Here is a 27473-nt window from a genome sequence, read left to right as displayed (position 1 = left end):
TTTTCTGATGTTTTCTCCTTAGACTTCATTTAACCATGATCCATTTCTATTTTTATGATCCAATTAGTCTTCATTGAGCAATGCTTAGTAAATAGTGTCACAAGCAGGGGGTAGTTCCAGAAATCATGCCATATATACTTAATTTGGGTATGAGTGCTCTATACACTTCAATTTTCATCACAAATACCGTAAACCTAAATGTGCTTAGTGTCAAGCACTTGCATCAGCATCAGCCAGCTTGGCAGTATCAAAATTTTTGACAGACTGGTGGAAATGTGTTCCCTCCAGTCATAGACAAAATACTAATCTTTCTTAAGATATTAAGAGCTCCTGTAAATTGATAAGTTGAAAAATGGAATAAGAGTATGGAAAAGACATAGAGATTCACAAGAAAGGAAATGCAAATTATGCACAAAGATATGAAAAGATGTTTTAATTCACTGAAACAAGAAATTGGAGTTAAACCACCTATCCAGTTGGCCATACACTGTTGTAAGGCTGTGGGAAAGCAGGCATTCTCATGCTTTGCTTATAACAGTGTAAATAGGAATAATCTCTGTAGGAGGTGGGAAATTTGTCAACAACTATTTAAATTACAAAGACATTTACCCTCTAGCCAAGTATTTTAGTTTCCTCAGTCTGCCATAACAAAGTGACACAACCTAAGTGGTTTAAAACAACAGAAATTTGTGCTTAGCCTTTCTGAAACCCCTCCCATACAGGGGCTTTTCTTATTCCTCTCTGCTTAATAAACCTCTGCTCTTTTGCTTAAAAAAAAAAAAAAGAAAAGAAAAGAAAAGAAAGGGAGGGAGGGAAGAAGGAAGGAAGGAAAGAAAGAAATTTGTTGTCTTACACTTCTGAAGACTAGATGTCTGAAATCAGCTTATCAGCAGGGTCATACTCAAGCCTGCAAGAGAACCTTTCCTTACCTCTTCTAATGCCTGGTGAACTGCCAGCAACCTTTAGCAATCCTTAGCTTGCAGCCACATTAACTCTGGCCTCAGCCTTTGTCCTCACAGTGTGTTCTCCCTGTATGTATCTGTCTTCACATGGTCATCTTATAAGGACACCAGTCATTAGATTAGGAGCCTGCCCTATTCTAGTATGACCTCCTCATCGTAATTACTTCTACAATGACCCTGTTTCCAAAAAAGGTTGCATTCTGAGAACCAGTGGGTTAGGAATACGACATCTTCTTTTGTGGATAGGGACACAATTCAACTCATAATACCCAGCAATCCTACTTTACTGTTTATTCTACGATATGTTGAAACAATCCAAGCCTTATCAGTAGAGGCTTATTAAGTATTGTACATGCTGTACCTCTTCCATATAGTGTTATATAGCTATAAAAGAGAACGAGGAAATTATGAGCTGACATGGAAAAGCTTTCAAGTTAGGCAGGACAAGATAGAGCAGGCTCCCTTCTGAGTAAGATAAAGGAAAAATACTATATATTCATAATTGCTTATATTTATATGAAAAGGCTGAAAGAACACACAAATTAATGAAAGTGATTGTGGAAGGTGAGGATGGGGCAGGTGAGAGCTGAGAAGCAACTAAGACTTTCTGTTGTGCTTTGTGCTGCTTTGACTTTTAAGTCATGAAATTACCTATCTTAAAGAATGATACACTGAAGGGTTTTCGTGCTTTTAAATTCATTTGAGGAATTTTTGTTTATGAAATTAACAGGAAATCAAAACATTGTCCTAGTAATCAACTCTTTGTTTTCTTCTCTTCTTTCTCTAAAGGTTTCCTTAAGTTTTTAGCACTTGGAATTTTATTGCCAATCTCTTAATTCAAATGTCATATACCTACCCTTGGTAGCATCTTTATAACTATTATTTCTCATTAGTAAAGAAATCTGGTCACTGCCTATTCTAGAACCTTTTTTTGGTCAGACATGCAAAACAAAAGCCAATCAGGCAGGTACTGTCATTCTTTATGAAAAGGCTATCATAGGCAATCATTTGATGAGCTAACAGCAATTTACATTAAGATGGTCTTAGAAAAAGGAGCCCAGGTAATGAGTATGTGTTTTATCCATCTAAAAGTTTAAAATAAGGTGTTATGAAAGAAATATTCGCAGCATTCAATAGTACATTATCTTTAATTTCTTTCTCAAGAGTTTTCTTAGCAATTTAAAAATGAACCTGATTAATGTAACAAGATCAAAATCAGGTTTTTTAAAAGAAATTAAGCTGATGTGTATCTTTTTTTCTCCTCCTCCTCAAAAAGAGTTTTTATTTTGCTCTCATCATAAGGGTTTAGAAGTTTAGATTCAGTCAATTAGGACTATTTGGGGATTTGGTTATCCAACTATATCATTCATACCTTTTAATTCTCCTCTTTATTTGACTGCCTGTTTTAATTCTGCAACTAGAAGAATTAAGAAATGTCAGCTTCCTTTGTCTAATTAAGTTTTGGCAAAAAAAAAATCTCGAAGAGGTAATTGAAAATATGGCTAAAGGGGATGTTTTTTATATTTGTGGATTTCAGTTAGCCAAGATCATCCTGTTTCCTCATAGTGGACAGCATTAACATATGACCTCTCCTCCATAAGCTACCTTTAAATTCACTCAAAATATAAACATAATACTTTTTGTGTGAAAGGCAATTTTGTGTTACAAAGAGGTGTCATTATATCAGCTCTAAGAAGTGTATAAGCTAGGCAGGGGGATTGAGATAGACATTTAACTATGGCACCAAGAAAATTACAATGAATGTCATTCCTAGAAATAATCAACACAAGCCAAAGAATAGGAGATGGGAAAGTTACCAAAGAAGGGAGAAGAAGAAGGTTCAGTGTAGAAAATAATATTTAATTTCCAACTAAATTTCTATCAGATATGTAGGAAAATCTAAAATAAAATCCAAGAGCCTTAAGAAAAGGGAAGATTGAAGGATTGAAAAAAGGAAATCTATGTTCAGGAGAGGAAAATAGAAGGGGCCTTCAGTGTATACCTGAATTAAATCAAGGTGACTGTGAGTTCTGAAAGAGGGTAGGTTTCTCCATTCCCTGTGAACACTCAGGAGTGGACTTCCAGCAGTCACTGCTGGGACAGACTTGCCTAGACTTTGCCTACCATCCTTTCTTTTGTTCATTCAAAAGGTCACTATAACTGAGTGACTTGCAGTTTCAAAACTGTTTATCACCTCTATGCTAAAAGCCCTTCAGAAGTTTCCCCTTGCTGTTAGGATTAATCCTTGATCTCAGCGATTATGTTCTACACATTTGGTCCTTCCCATCCTCTTTAGTCCCAACTCCTACCACGGGGAGTTCTTTCTTCTCCAGCCTCTGACTTCTACATACTACCATTTTCCATCCCCAGAGCCTTTCCCCACTGTGCTCTTACTTTCTTCTGAAAATGCTCCTTCCTCTACTATTTAGCTACTTGATTTTTCCTTACCTACTCCCAAACTTCTCCTTGACAGCATATATCACAGCTGGTATTTTGTACTTTCACATATTTGAAGGTCTCCCCTGCTGAACTATAAGCTCTTAGAAGGGAGGAACCACCGTCTCAGATTTTACACATAGTGGGCTTAAAACATACCAAGTCACTAATTAAGGAAGCTGAATTGCGTAGTGGTTGATTTCAGTCTCATTTCTATCCTTTCCAAGCTTTCTAATCTATGGACCTCTATGCATTAAGAGTAGTTAAGGCTGGTGGAGTGGCTCAAGCAGTAAACGCCTACCTAGCAAGCGTGAGGTCCTGAGTTCAAACCTGAGTGCCACCCAAAAAAGAAAAGTGAGGACCTCACTCCCAGAGTGAAGAAAAAAAAAAGAGTTACTTTAAATGAAAAAGAACTTTTTTTTCCCTCATGAAAAAGGCCAGGTTTGTATGGTGAGTGCTACAAAATCCTCAAGGGCCCAGCCTTCTTCCATCTTTCTTGCTGGGCAACAATAAGGCTAGCTAAAAATCAGGTTCTCTATTACTAAAGAAAAAGTGGAAAACGTATATCTTAACAATTAGCAATCTCTACCACAGGTTTTATTTTAAAGAAAAAAAAGGTTCTGTCAGGGTTAAATATAGACATAAGACTCTTGGTACAGTTCTTGACACATAGTCAGCACTCAACCATGACTATTATTATTCTGCCATTCAACTTATGTATAGAAAACTACTTACCTAAGAGGCCTTCCTACCCCTGCCCCTTGGGCTGTTTTGAAATCTTCACTTCTCTTTCTTCATTCTTGGGTCAAATTGACAAGTCCTGAGTCTTACCAAAGGGAGAATTGAGAGGTAGACACACAGAGGAGTCATAACAGAGCAGATTTATTTAAGCAAAAGCTAGGTTTTACTAAAACAGAAGTGACCATAAAGCAATAATATACCCCCAAAGAAGCTGAGATAGGCAGCTGGACCCAGCAGTCAAGTACCCTGAGCCCTCAGCCTTAGGCACTTTTATAGATAGGGTTTAGTGATTATGCTAAGGATATGTGCACAATTGTGGAGTTTTCCAAGAAATGGGAGGGCATTTCTAAGAACTAGGAAATGGAGTGGTCTACCTAATAAAGTGTCCTCAGAACCAAGATGGCAATTTGAGCGGAGGCTCATGAAATTGCAACTGTAATGAGATGTAAAGGAGGCCTCTAGCTAACCTCTAGAGTTGAAAAAGTCCCAGTTGGGATCATACTGGGATCCACTGGCTGCTGTACCATGAAGTAGCCTCAACAACCATCACTTAAGGACAATGGTGGAGCAGAATGTTTAGCAAAGTATACCCAGATACGGTGATGCAACCTGTTCCCCTGGCTCCTTTATGTTATTATTATTCCCGTTCTGCCTGTCCACCCTATATCAAAATTACTTGGTTTACTGGTTGCACAATTTACCCTAAGTGTAGGAAGCACATCTTTGTTTTTATGTTTTGATAGTTCATGAAGTAGTATCCCCTCTGTACCCCATTGTGACTTTGTGGTCCTTAGACTCATTATAATTGCTTATTTTAAAAAGTCAGCTTCCCCACAGCTAACATAAGCTTTGGCATCATGTAGAGCCACAAGTCTGTTTTTCTGTCCTTGCGGATGGTCGCATTTGGGCATGAATCTGCCTTTGTGTAAGGCAGTTCTTGGCATGTAGGAGGTGTGTGGTAGAGGGTGAGAAGGAAGAAGAGGGGAAACTTCAGTAAAATTAAGTTTCATCTTTGACATTTTATTTCATTTGTTTCCTATAAAGGCAATCGAACGAGGCCTGGGCTTTGAACTTGTCTATAGCCCTGCTATCAAAGACTCCACAATGAGAAGATACACAATTTCTAATGCCCTCAATTTGATGCAGATCTGCAAAGGGAAGGTATGGGAAGGTATGGTTCCAGGAGTTAGGGATGTTTTTCACATATGGCAGTTTATTATTGATACACTGGAATTATCAAATTGATTCTTTTTCCTTAAAGCAGGTAATTCTCAAGACACTTGTATAAATCCCCCCATTTTAATAAGCTCTATAAATTTTAGTAAAAGAAATCTCAAGGAAGAATAAGGGAAGGGAAAGATGTATTGAAAGTCTTTATCTTTTGGTAAGGAATTTGCAGTTTACAACCTTGAAGAGTCTAGGTAACAGTTTATCAGTGAGTTGAATTAAAGTCATATGACCTTTTCAACTAGTTTTTGAAAGTTAATTCATCTTTACTAAGATGGTTTGGAAAGCCTATTCTGTTTCTTTTTTATAGGCTACCTTTAGTTTGACATGAGGTCCTTCAGGCTTTTCACTTTAATCATTTACCTTATCTTTAAAAGAAGTTGGTATCTGAGCCTTAGTGTTACAGTGGCAATACTGATTATTTGCATTATGAGAGTCTTCAGTTTTCCTTACATTCATCCAAGCTTAATATTGACCACTTTCTCTTTTATAGAACGTAATTATATCCAGTTCTGCAGAAAGGGTAAGTCCATCTTGGAGTACTTTAGTTTTGCTTTTAGAGTTATAAACTTTGCTAAGTTTCTAGGAGAGAAATTAAGATTGTAATGTGATGAATTGCCACTTTCCTATTTTAACTGTTGATTTGTGCGTAGAAATTGCAAGAGTAAAATTTATCCCCATTCATTCTGGGCTCCATGTTTTATCTATATGATTTTTCCTTTGTATTTTTTGCAGTTTTGGTGGGGGGAGATGGTTGGGGTTTTTTGTTTGTTTTTGTGTATGTGTGTGTGTTGGGGGGGCCAGTAGTGGGATTTGAAATCAGGGCCTCACCTCCTACTTGCTAAGCAGGTGCTCTTCCACTTGAGCCATGCCCCCAGCCCTTTTTTCTTTTTTTAATCTTTTTGTTTTAGTTATTTTTCAGATAAGGTCTCCAGTTTTTGCCCAAGATCTCAATACTTATACCTATGCCTTATAGCTGATACTATATATATCGACACAGGCTTGTTTGTTGGCATGGCAGTCTTGCTTACTTTTTACCTGGGTTGGCCTCAAACCATGATTCTTCCGATCTCCACCTCCAGAGTAGCTGGGATTATAGGTACAAACCATCATGCCTGACCCTAAAAAAAAAAGTGCTTTTCAGGGTTCATTTATATTTTTTAAAATCTCAGAAACCCATCAAAATTATGTGGCCCTAAATTTATGCAATTGATTTTTTTAATACTTAGGTGTGTCCCATTAATTTACTGCAAATAAAGCCAATTGAAATGTTATGAATAACTTACCTACTTATTTATTTATTTTTATTATTGTTGTACTGGAGGTACATTGTGACTTTTACCAATGTTCTTACAATATATCATAGTTTAATTCACCTCCTCCAGCATTCTCCTTTATCTCCCCCCCATTCCTGGAATAGTTTTAACAGGTCTCATTTTTTCCATTTTCATACATGAATGTATAATATTTCCACTACATTCACCCTGTTACACCCTTTCTTTATATCCTTTCCCCTCCCACTAGTACCAACCCCAGACAGACTTGTTTTACCTTCTTGTCTCCATTTTCTTGGGGGGGAAAAAAGACATTTTTAATTGTATAAGATAGCTTATACAGGGAGTTTCATTGTGACATGTCCATGTATATATATATTATAACCTGATTGGTCATCCCTTTATTTTCCCCTTTCTACCTTAGCCCCCTTCTTACGGTGATTTCAACAGGTTTAAACTTACCTATTTTTTGTTTGCTTTATTTTAGCCTTTGGAAATAAGAGGCCCATATGATGTGGCAAACTTGTATCCTTTTCTTAGTAAGAGTTTGAAATTGTCTTTTAGGAAATTTGGAATTTGAAGTAGTATTAGAAGTTAACATTTTTCTCAGCCTTTAATTATAAGTTTACCAATTAATCACTTCAAAATCAGATACATCAAGTTGTAAAGAACTCTTTTCAGATTAACTGTTGAGGGAGAAAAGTGAGAAGAGGGATTATATATGGCAAAAGCTTAGAGTTAAATGAATCTCGTCTCAGATTCAGGTTCCAATTGGGTTAAAAAGTGCTATAGAATTAATTAGGTGCTTTCTCAATGGCCAGGTGAGCTGGCGTTTTCAGTTATGTTTGTATTAGTCTCATGTCCTTGGCTGCTCAGGTTGAAATCTTTAATTGCCCCATCAGAGGGTTGCTGTTTGGACTATCTGAGAATGATGCCAAGGCTGCAGTGTCCACAAATTGTCGAGCAGCACTTCTCCATGGAGGTGAGCAAGTTCTTCCAGTAAAAATCAAATGGTAATGTTATCAAATGATTGGGACATAACTGTTTTGCAGAGTTCCTTTAAAGCCATCTTTTTGTAACTGTTCTAACCATATCCATCAGTGCTTTCTCATTGTCACTTCACATTCCATCCCAAGCAGGTACATTTTTAGAAACCCAACTGACAAAACTTAGGTTGTAACTTTTGCATTTATTACAAGTCAAGATGTTTCTTTTCTCATTTTTGTTTACATGGTTAAGTATGTGTAGACTGTATACTTTTTACTCAGCATACATGCCTCTTCACCCTAATTCCAGTACTGGAATCAACTGAATCTCCTAACTATTATGTGATAAAAATTGTATTAGAAGTATTTGGTGCGCCAAAACCTTGAAAAATGAAAACGCAGTTTTATTAACACAACTTACACTTTGGAGCTGAGGTTTTGTGTTCACTTTATTTTTTAGTTTTAGGACTAGTTGCAGTGGTTCAGAAGCAGTCTAGCTGACAGCATCCAGATAAATTTTAAACTTTAGAATTGATTATTACGTGTAGATTAAGTTGTTTGTCGTGTGAATCGCTAGGTTAATGAAGCTCATGTGTTGTGTCTGGATTTTAATGCTTTGCCTTCCATTTGAGAGAATTGCTCATTGTATTGGCTTACCACAAATGTGATGATTTTGCTTTTACTTTGAACATTTTCATTTTGAGACTGTTATATAGCATCACATAAACTCTGGCACTGATCACATTAATTGGGATTTTTATCAAGACGTCCTTGAAATTGGGAAACAATTGGTTCACACTTTGGTAATACATCATTATTTTTGTCTATTTTAAATGAATGTAAGGAATCATCAAGATTTTGGGTAACAACTGGTGTTCTAAAATAGACTAAGAAGAGGAAACAAAATAGGAATTAGGAGAAAATGTGAAGTTCTGCATTTGACTTCACAAGACTTAACTATTTAACATAGGATATTTAAAATCAGGCTTTTCTAGAATCTAAACTAAAAGATAACTCTAGTACTTTAGGTGGCATTACCTTTCACAACAGTGTGCCCAGAACAGTCTTAGTTAACGTCTGTTTCTGTGAAACTATTAACATTCCTCTCCACCAGATAAATTACCGTTACCTGGTTACCATTGGGGGTTTACCCAGTGATTGACATTGGGATCTGTATGAGACAGTGTGGTTTGTCCTAAGATTGCTAATTCAGCTTAGGGCACATTAAAAGAGATAAAGTTTTCTGAAGCAAAGGGATTCAAAGTCTCTGTTAGGCTGTCACCGATGAAGTCTCAGATAGCATCTGTATCATTCTGAGTGCCACTTTTAAGAGGTACAAACACTTCACTGGGGCACTACCAGCAACTGGCTAACAGATTCCTTTTTTTGCTGTATCTTATTTTTTTGAGACCGCTGTGTAGCCATGCTAGCCCAATTTTTGTGATCCTCCTGTCACAGACTCCAAAGTGCTGGGATTACAAGCATGTGCTACCATGCCCAATGGCTAAAAGGTTCTTAAAGTATCTTAAAATCTTGTGATGAGAGGAATCATTGCAAACAGTGTAGGAGTGGTTATGGCGAACAATACTTTAGCTGTATCATGGCTGGCTTTCAACACAACATTAGATGGCTTGCCACTGATAATCGAGTTAGACAGGTTCTGTGGGTTTCCAGAAACCAGTAAATAGCAATTCTGAGAGGGTTGTGAGGAAAGGTTCAAGGCCAAAGTCTGCAGAATATGATTGACAAGTTTGGTGTCATCAGTTAGCCATTAGACCAACATAGACAGTTGGGATCATCTGCTTAAATTCCTTGTGAACAAAATTGCACACTGGTAAATAATTCCTTTAAAGCTACTTGTAGACTTTTCCTTGGCAAGATGATTAAAGAAAATACTGTATGTGAAATCAAATTGTAAACAGTAGTGCCATAGAAATTAACTTCTTGCTGTTACAAAAAAAATAAATTTATCTTCAAAAGACACTAGAAGAACTACTTTAGACTGGTGGAGTGGCTCAAGTGGTACAGTGCTTGCCTAGCAAGCATGAGGCCCGGAGTTTAAATCTCACTACTGCCCTCCACCAAAATAAATAAATAAATAAAAAACAGAATAGGAAAAATAAAATAACTGCTTTAACTGATATAAAAGTCTTATTGTTCATTGTTTATAATCTGTCAAAAATTTCTGTTCATTGGTTCTTTCGATTTTTACCTCCTTTAAAACTAATGGGCATCTCCATTTTCTAAGGACAAGGTTAGTGTCTCTTTTCATGGTATAAGACCTTTCCTAAGCTACCCTTCCAGCCTCAATTTCTCCTTTTTCATACTCTTCCTTCACACCAGCCATAGTATCTCTAAATATTCTTGCCAGGCATTCTCTTCTTCCCTTTGTTTTTTCTTATTCCTAGTACTGTCACTTTATATTCATTCATCCATGCAGTTGATTCTTGTGAGTGCCTCCATTCCTATTATGTTTGTTCTTAATTTATCCAGTGTATTGTAGGAAAAAACACTGTTTGACATTTTAATGCCCTCTGTGTATGACACAGTGTCTGCCTGTTAGTTTTTATCAGAGATTGGCCAACCTGATTAGCAGCCAGAGTTGCCAACCTAATCTGAGCATGTAAAATAACCTCCGTTTTTCTTTGCCCATTGTCACCAATATATAAAAATAGATCAATAAATATGAGTTAGATTTCATTCATTCACTCAGCAGCATTTATTCGATACCTGTTATGTATCCAGACCATTCTTGGGTATAGGCAATCCAGTACTATTGATTGTTCAGAGGTACACTGATGATTTAGTGAGAAAGATATGGTACATAGTACAAATGAGGTGAGCACACCCCTCACTATAGGGGCAGTATGATTGCTGTGTTTACTCTTGTGATTTGACCATCTTTTCATCATGCATAAAGCTCTCCCTAGACAGTGCCTGTGCCTTGGGTTCTGACTGCATACGATGCCATGGACAAACCATTAAAGATAGTCCTTCCCTGTGGTTTTATCCGTGAGGTAATCCTTAGTACTGAATTAGATCTTAATCATAAAAAGATTTAACCATACATGGCATCAGCACCCATCACAGTTCACCATGGTTTTGTCATTTACTAGTGCTGTAAGCCATAGAAATCTGATGATGCTTATTAAACTGTCTTTCTTTAAGTTGTGTCTTACCTTCCTCACTGTGACTTCTTGGTTTTCAGAAACTAGAAAAACTGCTTTTGGAATTATTTCTACAGTGAAGAAACCTCGGCCACCAGAAGGGGATGATGATTCTCTTCCAGCTTGCAAGAAGGCTAAATGTGAGAGCTGAAAAGAATGCCCAGTCTTCAGCTCTGCCTGTTCCCTTTTATACTTCATCAGCCACAACAAAAATAAAACTTTTGCAAGATTTGCTGTTTTCATTTGAAGATAGAAACCAGTAGTCTATACAAACAGTTTTAAGCTGTGCTTTAAAAAAAAAAAAAAGCTCATGCCTATAATCCTAGGTGCTCAGAAGGCAGAGATCAGGAGGCAGGAGGATCACAGTTTGCCAGGCTGGCAAATAGTTCATGAGACCCTATCTTGAAAAAAACCCTTCACAAAAAAGGGCTGGAGGAATGCCTTAAGGTGTAGGCCCTGAATTCAAACCTCAGTACTACAAAAAAGAAAAAATAAAAGTTTTATACCCAAGCCATTAAAATAGCAAACAAAATCTAGTAAAGCACTTTAAAAAAAAAAAGAAGAAGAAGGAAAAAAAAGCCAACTGGGCATGGCAGCACTTACATCCTGTAATCCCAGCCACTCAGGATGCTGAGGCAAGAGTATTGCTAGCCCATGGCAAACCTAGGCAACTTAGTTCATCCCTGTTTCAAAAATTTAAAAAAATGATTAAAGAGCTGGTGGCACAGCACTTGCCAAGCATGTTTGAGGCCCCAGGACTACAATCAATCAATAAGTAAGAAAAATAAATAAATAAATAAATGAGAAAGCCTTATACCAATCTCACTTATGAATGTAGATGTCAAAATAAAATATTAGCAAATAGAAACCATTAAAACAGGTGAGATTTATTACATGAATATAAGGATATTTCAATTTTTAATATTAAGATATTTCAATTCTGTCTAGTACAGTATACTTTATCATATTAATAGGTCAAATGAGAAAAGTCAGAATATTCTAATAGATGCCAAAAAAGATGGTTGATAAAATTTAATATCCACTCCTTATTTTATAAATATCAGTAAAACCTTTGAAAAGTGCCAGGCATGGTGACACACAGTAGCACATTGGAGGTTGAGCCAGGAGGATATTGAGTTCAAAGCCAACCTGGGCTACATAGTAAGACCCTATCTCAAAAGAACAAAAGCAAAACAAAATCCTTGGCAGTAGTGCCAGTAGAGGAATATTGCATAAGTACATATATATGTTCATACACACACATTAATACAGTGGTTCTAAAAATAAAACATCTTTGACACACCCTTGGCCAATTTGATGGATTAGCCTACCATTGCCTCTGTAACAGTGATGGTAGCAGCAGCTGTTTCTGCTGCTGCATCCAAACACTGAGTCTGCTACTTCTTGGTTAGCTGTTTACTTCTACCTTCATCTCTCTTGAATTCACCAAAAGTCATCTGTATTTGTTCACAAGTCTGTTTATGTCAGTTGCATTTAATACTACAAATTTCGCAAGTTAATTTAAAAACTATGAAAATCAACGCACTATGTTGATTTTTATTAGATGGGTCGAAGAATTCCCATCTAATTTATGCTTTGGAAAGGCTTAGAAAAGTTAAAAAGACTCAGCTATCTATTCCTCCCTATTCAACAAACTTCTCAGGCAGTGCCAGCCACGTCCCTGAGATGATGGGTGAAGATCAGAATTTACAAATATGGCCAGTTGTTTGACAATATGGCTGCTTTTAACTCCGGCAAAGTGGATATTGTTGCCACTTTATTGGCCTCAGCTGTATTTGAATGGTGTACATGTTTTAGTATGAGTCCACCCATAGTAAGTTTAGTGGCACTGTCAAGGCTGAAAATAGGAAGCATGTCATCAATGAGAAGCCCATTTCCCTCTTCAGATGAGAGATCCTGCCAACATCAAATGGGGTGGCACTGGTGCTGGATATGAAATGGAGTCCTCCAGTGTCTTATCACAGGGACAGCTGTGGCTGGAAGAACGGAGCCAGAAGGGTCATCATTTCTGCCCCTTTTGATGACACCATGTTTGTTAGTGAATTTTACTTATTCTTTGGTGGGACTGGGGTTTGAACTCAGGGCTTCACTCTTGCTAGGCAGGTGCTTTACGGCTTGAGCCACCCTCCAGTCAATGATGCCTCTGCGTTTTTTATGAATGTGAATTAGGAGGAGTATAACAACTCCTCAATATTATCAATGCCTCCTGCACTACAATCTACTAAGCCTCCCTGGCCAAGGTTGTCCACAACAACTTTGGCGTCATGGAGGGACTCGTGACCACAGTCCATGCCATCACTGCCACCCAGAAGCTGGCATGAACATCCCTTCATTACTGGTGCTGGTGAGGCCATGGGCAAGGTCCTCTCGGCTGAATGGTAAGCTCACTGGCATGTCCTATGTGTCCACCTCTGACTTGTCGGCCGTTAATCTGGCTCACATCTAGAGAAAGCTGCCAAACATGATATCAGGAAGGTGATGAAGCCAGCACAGTGGTGAAACAGGAAAATCATCAGTTTGAGGTCAGCCTGGACTACACAGCAAGACCTTGTTTTAAAATAAAAGTGGTGAGGCAGGCATCAGAGGGTCCCCTAACGCATCCTGAACTACACTGAGGAGCAGGTTTGTTAACTGTAAAACGGTAACACCCACTCTTCCACCTTCGTTGACCTCAATGACCACTTTGTCAAGTGCATTTCCTAGTTGTGACATTGAATTTGGCTATAGCAACAGAATGGTGGATCTTACGGTCCACATGATTCTGTGGTGGTCCTCCTTGGTCCCACTGTCACACAGAATCTCCCCTTCTTGACACAGTTTCTATCTCAGACCTCGTGAAGAAGGGAAGGGCTTAGGGAGCCCTATTTGATAATATGCCATCAATAGAGGCTGCTGTATCCAGTCACCCCGCAAACAACTTCTATCAAATTAATTGTGAGCAGGACAACTGAGACTTGAGAATTATCCAGGAAAAATTCTGTACTCAAACTGCTTCATTGGAGCAATTAAAGAAACTAAAACATAAGGACAACTTTAGATCCTCCATCAGAGCACCCATAGGCTTTGATCTTTCTTTAAAAACCTGGGGGCTGGGATGCAACTCAGAGGTAGAGCACCTATCTAGTATGTGCAAGGCCCTGGATTCAATCCCCAGCACATGCACACACACAAATGGCATACAAGTGTACATTTAAATACTTAGCTTCAAAATAATGCAACAGACCATTTTAATATACTTTATGCATTAACTGTACTAGCTGAATCAGGTATACTACTGAGGATTTTCATGATGAGGTAAAATTTGCAGGTGAGACTATCTTGCAAAACTTAAGCAAACGGAAATCAATTAGAAATATAGGTGCTTTGTAGCTTATGGGAATTTGTGTAGTGTTTGCAGTCAGTTGTACCTGCTTTCTGTTTATTATAAGTAAATATCCCATTATTCACAATAGGACATGATGACTGGTCACCAGTAAATAGTAGCAATATTATCAGTTAAAGATAATACTTTCAATAAAAGTTCAGCAAGGTATCCATTTATAAAATAAATACACAAAAGCCTATAGTTTAGATAAAAAAAAAACCTGTTACATAATTTTACAAGACCACTATATTCACAAAGATACAAATTCCCGCATTCCCTTTCACAGCATCACTTGCACAAGAATCTTCATTTCAAGTGGACCCAACTTAGTAGAATAAAGTTAGCAAGCTAACAGTTTAGCACAAACTAAAGTTATCAAAATAAAGATCCCAAAAAAGCATTCAGTAAACATACAAATACTGAACTCTATTAGTCCTTAAGGAAAACTTTAAAGATATAACTCTTTTAAGCTGGTCAGGTTGTAAGCATTTTAAACTTTCTAAAATGAGTATTTTCAAGGTCAGGAAAGGTAGTGGCATTGTCAAATTATACCTTGAGGGTATAATTTGATACCAACTTTATAGATACTTCTGCAAATTTGTTCTTTAGAAGTAACTGGTTATGTATAAAGGGTACATGAGTGAGGGTATTCATTGCTACAATGTCTAAAATAGAAAACTGAAATAACCTAAGTGCCCAATAACAGCAGGATTAGCTAAATGCTCCATTGTACAATGAAAAAAAAATACCATCTAGAATAAGTTGTTCAATTGAAAAAGCTATAAAACTAAATGGACAGTACCTATACATAAGGTACACAGAAATAATCAGAAAGAATGTCATGAAATTAGGATTATTGGTGATGTTGACTTTCTTATTCATTTCTGTATTAGTTAAATAATATGGTATTACTTGTTCAAGACAAGAGTGGAATTTTTTTCCATTGGAAGAAGAGGTAAAAGCAATATGAAAGATGGAGCATAGGGGGGAAATAAAGTACAGCAAGAATACACTTGAAGGGACTAAAAAAATCTAAGGGTTCAAGAATGGCTTCCTGGCAGAAATACAGCAACACCAAAGGAAAGGGATGAGGACATGTTATGTAATGGGTTGGGTGGGAAGTAAAGCCTTCCAGGAGCTGGCACAGTATGTGAAAACAGTAAAGCAAGTGTCTGGATTCTTTAAGGAACTGAAAATTCAGTAGAGTTGAAATTTAGAGTTTGGCTAGGAAAGTAATGAGAGATAAGAATAGAATTAGCAGCAGCCAGATTTTAAAGATTTCTAAAGACATGTTAAGGAGTTTTCATTTCATACTAAGGGAAATGGGAAGCTGTAAAAGGGTTTGAAAGAAGAGAGTAACTTGATCAGAATTGCATTTGAGAAAAATCCCTCTGGCTGCAGCTTGAAAAACAGTGATAAGTAAGCCTGGAGGTAAATTAGTAAATCAGGCCAGGAGCCCAGGAAGAGCTGTTTGTTTAATTTAGAGAAGTAATGTTGATCTGAATTAAGGGTGTTCACCTGGTATTGAAAGCCTGGCCTGGAATTGAAGGATATGGACAGATTACATACAGAGCCAATTATGCAGTATACTTGGTAAGACTTGGTGGTTGGTTAAAAGGTGATGGTAAAGAGAAAGGTCAAGAACAACATCCAGGATTCTCCATTACCCAATGGGATGTGCCCTTCTCTAAGATAGGGAACACAAGATAAAAGATGGTGGACAAAGAGTTGGTGCAGTGGGAAGAGCTTATAAAAATTAACTAATTGGGTGATAGAAACTTGGAATATGGGCACCCTCTCTTGGGATCCCTCACAACTCTGCAATTGTACTCTTTGCTACTTTTTCTATCTTAATAAATTCTCCTTTGCTCACAAAAAAATAATAAACTTGGAATATTTCTCTAACATGTTTATCTTTCCTATTAGCAGAGATTAACCACAGTTGGCTTTAGTCTGATGAGATTTGTTCCATGTTGTCTCTTATGCTGCCTACCTCTTTAATAGTGTAAATAATTGTATGTGGCAACCTAAAGCTTTTTAACTCTTCACTCTCTCTCTTTTGCCCTCCCAGCTCTTTTTGGGAGAGAGGCTTGAGGGAGACATTTTGGTCACATAGTAACACCTCCAAGTTATGCCATGGGAGATACCAATACTAGCAAAAGAAATGTCTGTGTTGAAGGTGCTTACATGGAAGAAGTTGAAGGACCGTGAGCCTAAATGACAAACTAGTTAGGACCATGTGGGGAGGCTGAGGAGTGGGTGGCAAAAAGGGATCAGGAAGGAGAGGGCATGGAGAATAAAGCTGCCTAATAACTCTGGGAAGCGAGCTCTATAGGTTGGTAAGAGACTACATAGAAAATGTACTAAAATATTTCAAACCATCCTTAACATTTCCATTTGTGTCCATGACCAGCTAACCAGAAGACTTCGTGATTATGGATTGAGCACTTCTACACTCTTCTAAAATAGTGGGGGAGGGCAGAGCAGACAATCTGTTTTTCCACCAGAAATCTTAGCAGCTGGCAACAAAACAGCTCCCATTGGGGGTCTAAACTCACTGATCCGGAGTGTCCTCTTCTAGGAGGCCTTTAAGCCTGCCAGCCCCTGTCCACAATACAGTGATTGTTAAACCTGCACTAATGAGTTAAGCCCCAGTGGAAACTTAAGCACTTGTTGAACTTGCAATAATCATTCAGATCACCAGGGGTCTCGTTCTCCACACTGCTGGAGGAGAACTCCAGTTCCTTTGGTGATGGTCCTGGGCCTTGCCGCTCAGTGTGGCTGTGGCATTCCACTGCCTTGGCATCACCTGGGAGCTTGTTAGAAATGCAGAATCCCAGGCCCACCTGAGACAAGTTTAATCCAAATCCGCATTTTAACAAGATCCCCAGATGATCTGTATACATATTACGTGCTGAGAGTGCTATTTATACAGGACAGTTCTAGTCTGAAAAACTGAAAACAAAACCTTCCCAAAGGGCTTTTATCACATAGGACATTTCCACCATACTTAGAAAAGACTTAGAAGTAGGTTTAGGGTTTGTTTGCTTTTATTATGAATATAAAATATACATACAACACAATATACATTTATACATTTACATTTTGCATTTCCTTTCATCATTTTTCATCAAACTCACTTCTGCATGGCCCCACTGACCACCCTTCCACTGCCCTGCACTCACACTCATGACATTCTCTTCACTTGGTACATGCTGTGTCTTGGTAAAACAACACTAGACCCAGGGGCAAAATAGCTGGCTTTACTGTCCTTTTCACAGAATTGTTTTCATTCTATTGTTTCTTTCCCCATCACATGCTTTCCATTGCTTCATTCAAATATCAGCATTAAAAATTCAGAAGAAGAGAGGGCTGTAATAATCACCCTTGTCCTTTAAAAATCTTCGAAATGCCTTATGTGAGTGAAAACACATAAGAAGACACTTACAGCATTGCTCATTCCATGGTTTAAGAGCTCTCTATGGGAAGACTCTGAAAGTGTTACATACAAATTAAGTTTTGCTCACCAAATGGATGCTCATGAAATTCTGAATGTCAGTGTCATTGAATAAATAGAAATAAATAAAAGTAGAGTGAGTTCCACTAAAGGAAATTTAAATACCTATAACCCTGTGTTTCTGGGAACTTCATTAGTCACATCTTCATAGCAGGTTGATAAATAGAAGCTCAATTTTATGTCTAGTTGCTTTTGGACCATGCTTTCAAAATGCCAGTGAACAGCTCCTGATAAGAGTCTGTTTCCCTTAGAATGTCGCTATGCCAGAGGTTTTATAGGAGTTCTCCTTGAGGCTATCAAATATTGCTTTGGTTCCATTTTGCCAGTGTAGCACCAGATCCATTGGGGTCTTCCCAGCCTAGTCAAAAGAGAAGAAATTTGACTTGCAGGTGGAAAACATCTATCAGTTCACATCCTGTGTGTGTGTGTGTGTGTGTGTGTGTGTGTACGTGTGTGTGTGTCAAGGTATTTCATGGTTTCCATTATGTGTAACCTGTAGTTTATTCAAGCCAGTCCTCATTGTTTTTCATGGAGATGCTTTTGGAATTTTACTTTGGCTTTTCCCTCTTGGAACTACCCCAGGTATTGGTAAAATGTAAAATCCCTCATCTCTAGACACTATGTGGCAAGAGCACTCCCAGTCATTATGACATTCAAAACTGCCCTTAAATGGCTTCAGTTTCCTGCAGAATGGGCTCTGGGATGTGGCAATATCCCTCTTGGTCCTATTGATTTAGAAAACAGTTCTTGAGTTGATAAGAACTTGCAGTGAATGAGCTGCTTCAGCACCTTGGCTTAAGCACTGAGGTGCTGCTCTGATGCTGGCTATTCCTAAAGCAGATTTTTCACAACTGCTCAGAATTTTCATTAGACCTTCCCAGGAAATAAATTTTTCTTGAAGTAAATGTCACATCAATAATGTGTGAATAAATAATTTTGAGACCAAAATTTGATTTCCTTTCTACACATGTCTCAAGATGCTTACAAATATTAAAACCATGTTGCTTCTCAATTTCTGTCTTAGATATGAGAAATTCTAAATATTTCCATCTCCATTCAGAAGCACCCTAACCCAAAGGTTGCAAACGGGCAGTTTTGAGATGCAAATTAGTCTACAAACCTATTGTGTTTTGTCCAGATTAGAGGTTTTTTAAGGTTAGAACTAATTGGCAACTCTTAGATATCAAGTTATTCCCTACCTAGACCTCTATGAAAAAAAAAATCAGAAGAGGTAGAACATGGTACCTGTGATTCCACAGTATCAGTGAGAAAGAGCCACTAAGTCACATGCATGGACCCCAGAAGCTGCAAATTTAAATCACTGATATAATCTATGGGGTTCCTGTGAGTATTTGAGTTAGTGATTCTGTAACCTTTATTTTAGAAGTTCCCCATCTCTGTAGTATCTTCCTTGAGAAATGTCTACTAATGGGTTGACATTCCTGACTAGAGAATTTTGGACAATCATAGAATATTGTATGCTGTTTCTAGTCTGCTTCAAGATAGTACCCAATAGCCTACTGTCATTTTTAGGAGAACATCAATCTATTGGGTCAATGACATTAATAGGTGCACAACTTTTATGCTAAGGGATAACTGATAATTCAGAAACATGAGTCTTATTTGCATTTTGGGGGCTGTTCTTTCACAAATCCTTTGTATTCCTCTCTATTAAAATTTATCTCCTGATTTTCTGGCTACTTATATAATCTCCTGAATCTGTATGCCATTTATCTATGCTGGTAGTCCCCCACTGCCTGAAAAAATATCTTCATATTTTCTGCAGCTTTGGAAATTTCCTTGAATCTACTCTTTTTCTAACGATTTCAAAAAATTATTAGATAAGACCAATCCCATTGCTAGTATGAAGAAGCCTTACTGTTAACCCTTTCTCATCCATTTATCACCATTCATTGTTTCTTCAAGTCAGATTTTTTTTCTTTTTGTTACTTATTTATATTATTCTTTTTCTTTTGAGACAGGATCTTGCTATGTAGCCCAAACTAGCCTCCTGCCTCCAGGTACTAAGTGCTAGTATTACAGGTATGTACCACCATGTCCCACTGATTCTTCTTTTTTAAATGATAAAATATTCTGCCAGTTTCACAGTCCCACAGACAAGAGGAGGAAATTATTTGCATTTATAAGATACTTTTTCTTTTTTTTTGTAAAGTGATTCTCCAAAAATCTTCAAAATTATTTTCTTAGCAATTTATACCCATTCCTCTTGCTGATATTTTTAAAGCTTATAGTAGATAATAGTTGTCTAGGAATTAGAAACATGAAGAAAAATTGCTTACAGTCCCTGCTTACAGATGAAGTTAAATTAATATATACTTCTACAAGAATTCTCAGAATCTAAATATAAGAAATTATTTTGAGACATGTATAAGCCAAAGTGGAGAATGGATGGAAGTTATCTGAAAAGTATCAGCAAAAGCCTGGCTACTCCTGGGGGAAAATGGTGACATTTTACATTACTATAAGGAAAGAAGTACTATTCTGAATTACCCAGATTAGATACTGATTAATTTTAGCTCATTGACACCACTGATCACTGTAATCTTAGGCCATTTCAGAGATGGTGTTAATCTAAATCCCTATCAACTCCAGGCTCTGCTCAGCCAGGAATGACCAAGGCAAATTGGACTTCTCCAAACATACATGTTTGTGAAGATAAGCAATTTTAGGAGTCTTTGCTTCCATTTCCTGCATAAAGGCAAGAAATGTTTCTCTCTCTCTCCAGCCACCCCCCCATCCCAGTCTATCTCATTATACTAAAATTGATCCTTGCTAAAACTTTTTTTTTTAAAAGCAATTTTGACTGTCTTTTATTTTCAATACCAAATTTTCAAAGAATTATTAGGCACTGACTAATGCAGTGACTTTGGCTTCTTGGTCTCTAATCATGGGACCTGAGTCCTGGTAAAGATTGACAGTGCCCTTATGGAAATGGACAGGGGCATTTAAGTCATCAGTAGATCCTCCAAATCAACTATCATCATGGGAATATTAAGTATTTAAGAAATTCTGAAAATTAAAGAGACCACAAGTAGTACCCTTGTTTTAATTACTTACACAGTTCTTGATGTTAAGGTCTGCACCATACATAATCAAAAGTCTGATCATCTTATAACGATTCAGTCTCACAGCATCATGCAGGGGGGTGTCTCCTTCCTAGAGAAGCAGAGCAAACAGGATAGGGAAGGGTCTGAAGTGAGGAAGTGGGATCCACAGGGGCATCCCAGCTTACTTAAGTGATTCCCAGTAGGTGATACAGCTGTAGGAGACCCAGCTTTGCTGGCTACTCACTCTGTCCTTGGCATTGAGGTCTGCCTCACAGGCAATGAGGTGCTCTGCACAGTCGTAGTGGCTGGTCCTCACAGCCACATGCAGTGCTGTGCTGAGCAGCTGGAAAATTAGAAAACAATGCTGACTCACTGGGAGTGATCACAGAAACTGTCCCAGACCCCAGGGGAGGTAAGGGCAGAGATGTGGCTAGGGTGCCCACCCATCATGAACTTCCAAAGGACTTCAGTGCACAAGTGGGCTTAGGGAGTGCAGAGGACGGAGGCAAAAAGGAAAGGAGGGGGCCAGGAGGGGAAATACCTTATCTCGGGCACTAATTTTTGCTCCTTTGTTCAGCAACAATTTTAAGACATCCAGGTTTCCTCCACGGCATGCCCAGTGGATGGCTGTGGATTCGAGCTGTATGGGAAGGTAAAAGGACGGGACAATATAAATGGGAAGCAGGTAGGGGATTCATACTTAGCTTCTAAGGCCCAAGATAATACGGATTTGCTAGGGCAACTGTCATAGAAGGGGATAGTCCTCATCTGGATGGATGCTTCTAACTGTTGTAGTTGAAGGCTCTTAGCAAATGTTTTAGCTAACCTGTGTGTGAGTTTATGTGTGCACTTGTGTGTATCATTAAGAGGTTCTTAATAAATAACATTCCAGAATATTTTAATCTGGATCTGACACCTCATCTGGGGCCCCATTGGCTCTTTGCCCATTTCTTGCTGGTGCTCTGCTGTCATTTATGCTAAGAGCCTCCCTCTGTGTCTCAGCTGTCACCACTTGTGGTCACTGCACACTGCACTTATGCTTGGGACCTCACCTCCTCTCTGCTGTATTTGGTATATCTCTGGTCGTCCAAATTCTATGCTTATGATTTTTTTTCTTTTTCTTTTTTTTTTTGGTGCTTCCCCATGCAGACTTTATTATCATTATTTTTCATTATTGTTTTGTCTTTGAATTCAGTTTGGCCAAGTCCTTTGGATTTTTTTTTCTGTTCCTTTTCCATCTTGCCATAACAGTCAAATTGAGTTGCATTTAAATAAATGAAGTATTGTCCTAGCTCAATCTTAAGTTCATAAAATATGCTGCCTATATACTGATTTTTGTAGAAATCAGTGTTTGAATTATTATGGTCTGAATAGTAGCTACTTTCCTTAGAGGCAATTATTTAGTATGCTGTCTAGCTCCAAATCTCATTGGTGGCAAATAGCATCTATCATATTAAGTGTGCAGCTAGAAAATTCTTATACTGTGGGCAGCCAAAGAGCCAAGAGCAGGCTGCCATTTGTAATGGAAGGAGAGGAGTGTTGAAAGGCAAGTGTCAACTGTATCACTTCTCAGTAATGCCACTGTCTTGATAATAACCCAACTCTCTGGTGAGGTTATTGAATTCTGTTCAAGTTTTCACTTCCTCCTCTTCCCTGAAACACTTCTCTCCTTTTCAGTATGTATGGAAAATATTTTCCACATGACCTAGTCACATCTCTCAACTTTCCTTTGTGTGGTGAAATGAGCTTTTGCCTAGTTCTCTCAGATCAATTTTCAATCCAATCAGGCCAGTTTTTCATTGTAGGCTTTCTGGAGTCTACTTATTTTGGCTCATTTCCAAGCAAAGAAATATATTTACCATATCACGGAATTCGATCTGGGCTCCAGCTTCCATTAACTTCTCCACAATTGCCAAATGTCCTTCCAAGCATGCTCTATGAAGAGCCGTCCGTTTATACTGTCAGAGATTTTAAAAAGAGATAGCAGTGCATATATAAATGTGCATAATCCTTTAAAGAGGCATGAAGCTGGGGACTCTGATGACCTAACTGATAGAAACTTCAGTGCTTCTTTATGACTCAGAGACGTCAAAGTTAACTAGAATTTCAGAATTAGAACAATTATCTTGCAACTGGAATTTGAGCCTCCTGCCATAGATTTCTAAGTGATCAAATGCCTACATTGAGAGATAAGGACTTAAAACCTCAAAACCACCTAAACGCTAACATTTCCATTCCTTGTATTTTGTACCATCCTTGTTCCTGTAGCATTTGTCATGCACAACAGACACTTTTCTTCTATACAGAGTTGTTGCTAGGTTGACTATCAAAAACTAGTTCATTTTTTAAGAGAATGGGAGATTCAGTTTTTAGTGTGATTACCCATTTTAGTTCATGGGGGAAAAATACAAAAAAACTTAATGATTTCTGTCAAATTGCATCCTATGAATGAGTTAATAGACTAGTATACCTAGAACAACTTTGAGCATTATTTCACTCTAGTGAGCTATGTTTATATTTAAACAAACTGAGACAAAAAGCCGGGAGTTGGTGGCTCATGCCTGTAATCCTAGCTACTCAGGAGGATTGCAGTTCAAAGCCAGGCAAATAGTTCTGTGAGACCCTATCTTGAAAAACCCTTCACAAAAAAGGGCTGTTGGAGTAGCTCAAGGTATAGGCCCCGAGTTCAAGCTCCAGAACCACAAAAATAAATAAATATATAAAAAGAAAGAAATTGAGGCAAAGAGAAAGCAAATGAGCTGCTCAAAATCAAATAGCCAATCAGTGGTAGAACTCCTGAATTCCACTCTCCAGATTCCCTGTCTAATGGTGATGCATTTGGGTCCAAAGATGATGCTAGTATATTTCACCAAAAGTCATTTTTGACCCTGTCTTATTAAAAGTCTTCTCCAAGGTTCTTAGAAATTAGAGACAAACTGTACTCATATAAATCAACCAGAATTTTATGAGTACAAAAGGCAATGCAATCCATTGCATTAATTTAGAATTTTGGTGTGTTTTTGAAGGGAGGGGAATGAATGCTCCCTTCTGTTATGCTTCTGGCAGATAGATGTGTGTGACAACAGCTAGGAAACCTGTTACAGATGGAAAAACTTTGGCAACACATTCACAAGGCTGAGGTGAAGCATAAGAAACAGAAAAATAATGAGCTATACTTTTGCAATGCTTTGTATCAGCCTACCTCATCACAGACATCTGGACTGTTCTTGTCTGACAAGAATTTTTCTATTACTGGTAGTTTATTCTCCAGTGCAGCCTTCAGAAACCTAGGCACATCCACAGGTTCTGTCTAAAGCAAAAAAAAAAAAAAAACAAAAACAGCATGAAAGTTCCTGTGATCTTTCCAACATTCAATCAACCTCCACCATTCCCTGTAGCACAACACTGGATGTGTCACGTGACAAAACCAAGTAGTCCTTACGATGATTTCGGGTTCCTGTTCCTTCACAACTGGAACTTTAGTTTTCCTGTATTTTTTCCTTTTCTTCAGTTGAATGATGATTTCAAGGTCTTCTAAATTTTCAAGTTTTGATCTTTGCTCCAGTTTTTTCTTTTTCAGCTAAAAAAAGAAATTCACATTGTAAAAATACGATGAGTTCTACTGACAGGATTTCTGGTAGTATCTAAAAATATCTACAAGGTCTGAGATCAGGATGTGGACAGTTTGAGCAAAAAAATAAAACATCTTAAATAAATCTTTGACTTAAATTGAGTGGTTTCTTGTTCAAGTATCTGAGGGTCTAATTTTTAATTAATTAGTCTTCATATTTAATTTCTTTGCTATTAAATCAGCTCTTGACTAGTTGGAGACACAATATTGCCTCTAAACAATTTTGTAATTAGTACCAGATTTCTACAGAATTTTTATCATGTTCAAAAAGTAACATTTTTAACCCAAAAGAATCTAATAATATATATTAAGTTCTAAAATATCAGTGCCATTTTCTTTTAGATGGTCCCTCAATCAGGACCTCAGAAAAAGACTACCCAGAGACCACAGCTAACTAGTGTACTTTTTATCTCTGTTAGAGATTGTTACAGTCTAACAATTATGCAGACTGCAAATCATGTTATTGCAAAAAAGAGGTCTCCTTTGCTTGGGGTTAAGAAAATGGTTTATGGCATCAGAAACTCACTGGACATGATTGCCTTTCCAAATCTATCTTTCAATCCAAACATGATCGTAGCATATTGAATCAGTGATTCAGAATCCAGAAACCATGGTCTTGTCTAAGAATTATTTCCCAAAACCTGTTCTATATACATTGTCTCATTATAGGTTGGAATTTGCTAAAGAGACATCTTTAGATGTCATGGTTTTATTTTCTTTCTCTCTTCTCTTGTTCCTTCCAGACCCCTCCATCCCCCACCCCAGTCCCTATCTCCCACTAGTGGATTTCAAGGAAGAGTCTCACCTCTGCCTCTCGTTGTTTTTCACTTTTCCACTGTTGCTCCCCCAGGCTCACGTGGTAGGCTGGAAGTGTCTTCAGATCCTCTTGTTTCTCCAAAGTAACAGCGGCTTCATATTCTCCATGTCTGAAATCTTCAGGAAGAAATTCTCCTGCCTCCCCATTGCTGTTCTTCTTCCCTGTCACCTACAAGGGAAGAAGATGGCAGGGTCAGAAGCAGACGTGCAGATCTTAGGGTCATTCTCCAGAGAAGATGCTACAGGAGGCCCTCGGTCCTTCCTCCCTGGTGAGGGCCACCTCTGTGACATGCGGACTCAGATAATAGGCTGCAATGAATAGCTGCAGATATCCCTGGATTATCTTCAGGCACTTGTCCCAGTCTCCTTGTTAAATCAAGGTTTAGGTTAGGCTGATTTAAATCTACTTTTAATCCACATAACCACATTTCTCCTAGTAAATTAACAACCCCAACCCTGCTTATTTAACATTACTTCATTTTAGGTAATTTGGTAACTCTTGGACTTGAGTTGTAAAGTTTCCTGGTATATATTCTTGCAAACAAAACTTCTACCCTAAGGCATTTTTCATAAGTACATGTGATTCCACAGCATAGTAATAAATCCAAAGATGATAATAAATAGGACATATGCAGAGAATTCATTACTGCCAGCTCCATTTTGTCCAGTTTCACTTGTTTCATCACATAAACCAAACTTTTTTCCTTACAGGACATTTTCAGACTTCCCTTGCACAATACCTGAAAGGAAAGGGCATTTCAATTTTCAAATAAAACCCAAATGAACCAATTTTCACTGTGAAAAAATAATATGTCTTACATACCAGCTCCTCTACTTTCAACACCATCGTGTTGGTAGTAGTGTGTCTGTGTGTTTTATCCTGTGGAATGAACCCTGAAGTTGGCCTGCTGAGCCTCTCCACACCAGTCAGCTTATATAGCTTGGGCTGGATGAGATAATCTTCCAACCTGGGAACCCAAGTAACACCCCTGCCCACACCAGTGGCCAACTCAGAGGCAGGTGAATTTTCATTCCAGACTCAGTGTCTGGGAAGCCCAAGTGGGAGGGGGTGACAAGCTTGCCACACTGAATATGTGAATCAGGAAGAAATGTGAGAGGGCCATTCCTTTGGCAGTGACCACACCGCTCAGCAATGCAAGTCATCCTATTTATCAAGAAGCCAGGGGACAGCTGTCTGTAGATATTGCACCACATCACTGCTCTTTTTCCTTCTTTGTCAGCTTTCATATGACTAACCTATCAAGAAAATGTGAATGTCCTGCCTATCACACTCCCACTAATATCTTTCTGATAACCAGACTTATCAACACTTCACTTGTGGGAAGTGTTGCTTCAGGACATCCTATTCCTAGGGGTAAATAGCCCAAGAGGAAAGGATCCGGGTCTCCATGGCACTTGTCTATCTGTTTGGAATTCTCTGGAGTGATGTCTGGGGCTAAAATGGCCCCATGACATGCAACCTTACCATCATTATGAGAAATTAAAAGCATTCAGTAATGCACTTTTATTTTATGGAGTCATTGGCCACAATTAGCACATGACATGCCTACTGTGTTCTAAAACAGTATACTAACTGGAGCATTTTTCTTCCAAAATGGATTGGAGTGGTCCAGAGATAGATTCTGTGGGACCATGGTAATTAGCAATAGCATGATCTTGATCAATCGAGAGAGCTCTCGAATGCTATGTTGAAGGGAATCCCCTGGGGAAGCTTGTCACCCAGCATGTGTAAGGTTCTGGACTGGATCCCCAGCAGCAACAACGAAAACAGCCAGATTCCCAGGCCCCACTCCAAGCAATACCGGGGTGATTTATGGTAACTCCCCGGGAGCTATCTTTTTCAAAGCAGCCAAACGATACATAAGCTTTGAGACACATGACCAGAGAGCTTTGCTTGGGATCTTTGCTTCTGGTTTCTCATGTCTGCAGTATTAAATTATGAAAAATATTCAGGTCTTTTTGTAGTTAAAGAGAAACTGAGGTTACTATTGTCAAACCATTTAAAAATCTTATTTTTTTCAATAAAAAGGGAGAAGAATGATAAAATGAGAGCATTAGTAGAAGAAATATTAATTAGGATATTAGGTTGACCTTCCTGGACTAGGTCTTCTCAAACTCACCATTTTCTTTGGTCTCTTGAAGTGAGAAGTAACCATATGTGTTAGTTACTTTTCATCACTGTGACAAAAATGCCTGACATGAACAACTTAAGGGAGGAAAGATTTATTTTGGTTCATGGTTT

General features: G+C 38.1%; 2 protein-coding genes across 4 annotated transcripts in view; one reads left to right on the top strand and one right to left on the bottom strand.

The window, feature by feature from the left end:
* Positions 1-11022, top strand: part of Rpp30 (ribonuclease P/MRP subunit p30) — a 29078-nt gene extending 18056 nt beyond the window's left edge. For 2 of the 3 annotated variants that reach the window (XM_074078789.1, XM_020184952.2), the window contains 5 exons: positions 5184-5300; positions 5860-5889; positions 7128-7165; positions 7543-7622; positions 10835-11022. In XM_074078789.1, coding sequence (XP_073934890.1) covers positions 5184-5300; positions 5860-5889; positions 7128-7165; positions 7543-7622; positions 10835-10944 — 375 coding nt within the window. In that variant the 3' untranslated portion in view covers positions 10945-11022. Of the gene's footprint in view, positions 1-5183; positions 5311-5859; positions 5890-7127; positions 7166-7542; positions 7623-10834 lie in introns of all 3 variants that reach the window. The other variant, XM_074078790.1, reaches the window with a different exon arrangement.
* Positions 11023-17210: 6188 nt separating this feature from the next.
* Positions 17211-26214, bottom strand: Ankrd1 (ankyrin repeat domain 1). Its single transcript, XM_020184951.2, has 9 exons — positions 26034-26214; positions 25200-25379; positions 24206-24343; positions 23966-24073; positions 22623-22721; positions 21305-21403; positions 21008-21106; positions 20774-20872; positions 17211-18053 (listed from the first exon to the last, which is right to left on the bottom strand). Exons 1-9 carry the CDS (start codon positions 26055-26057, stop codon positions 17943-17945), a joined length of 957 nt encoding a protein of 318 aa, XP_020040540.1. The 5' UTR covers positions 26058-26214; the 3' UTR covers positions 17211-17942.
* Positions 26215-27473: the final 1259 nt, after the last annotated feature.

This window comes from Castor canadensis, chromosome 7 (assembly GCF_047511655.1).
Source record: "Castor canadensis chromosome 7, mCasCan1.hap1v2, whole genome shotgun sequence".
NCBI classification, from domain to species: Eukaryota; Metazoa; Chordata; class Mammalia; order Rodentia; family Castoridae; genus Castor; species Castor canadensis.
The sequence above is the reverse complement of the archived record's forward strand: the minus strand, read 5'-3'. Positions and strand labels throughout refer to the sequence as shown.

Bases quoted from the DNA above. Each gene is read 5' to 3' on its own strand.
- Ankrd1 (XM_020184951.2), bottom strand. From the start codon at position 26,057: ATGGTGTTGAAAGTAGAGGAGCTG. The intron at 21,404-22,622 runs GTAAATATATTT...CTTCCCATACAG, and splicing joins AGATCGAATTCCGTGATATG to CTCGAATCCACAGCCATCCA. The intron at 21,107-21,304 runs GTATTTCCCCTC...CTAATTTTCCAG, and splicing joins AAATTAGTGCCCGAGATAAG to CTGCTCAGCACAGCACTGCA.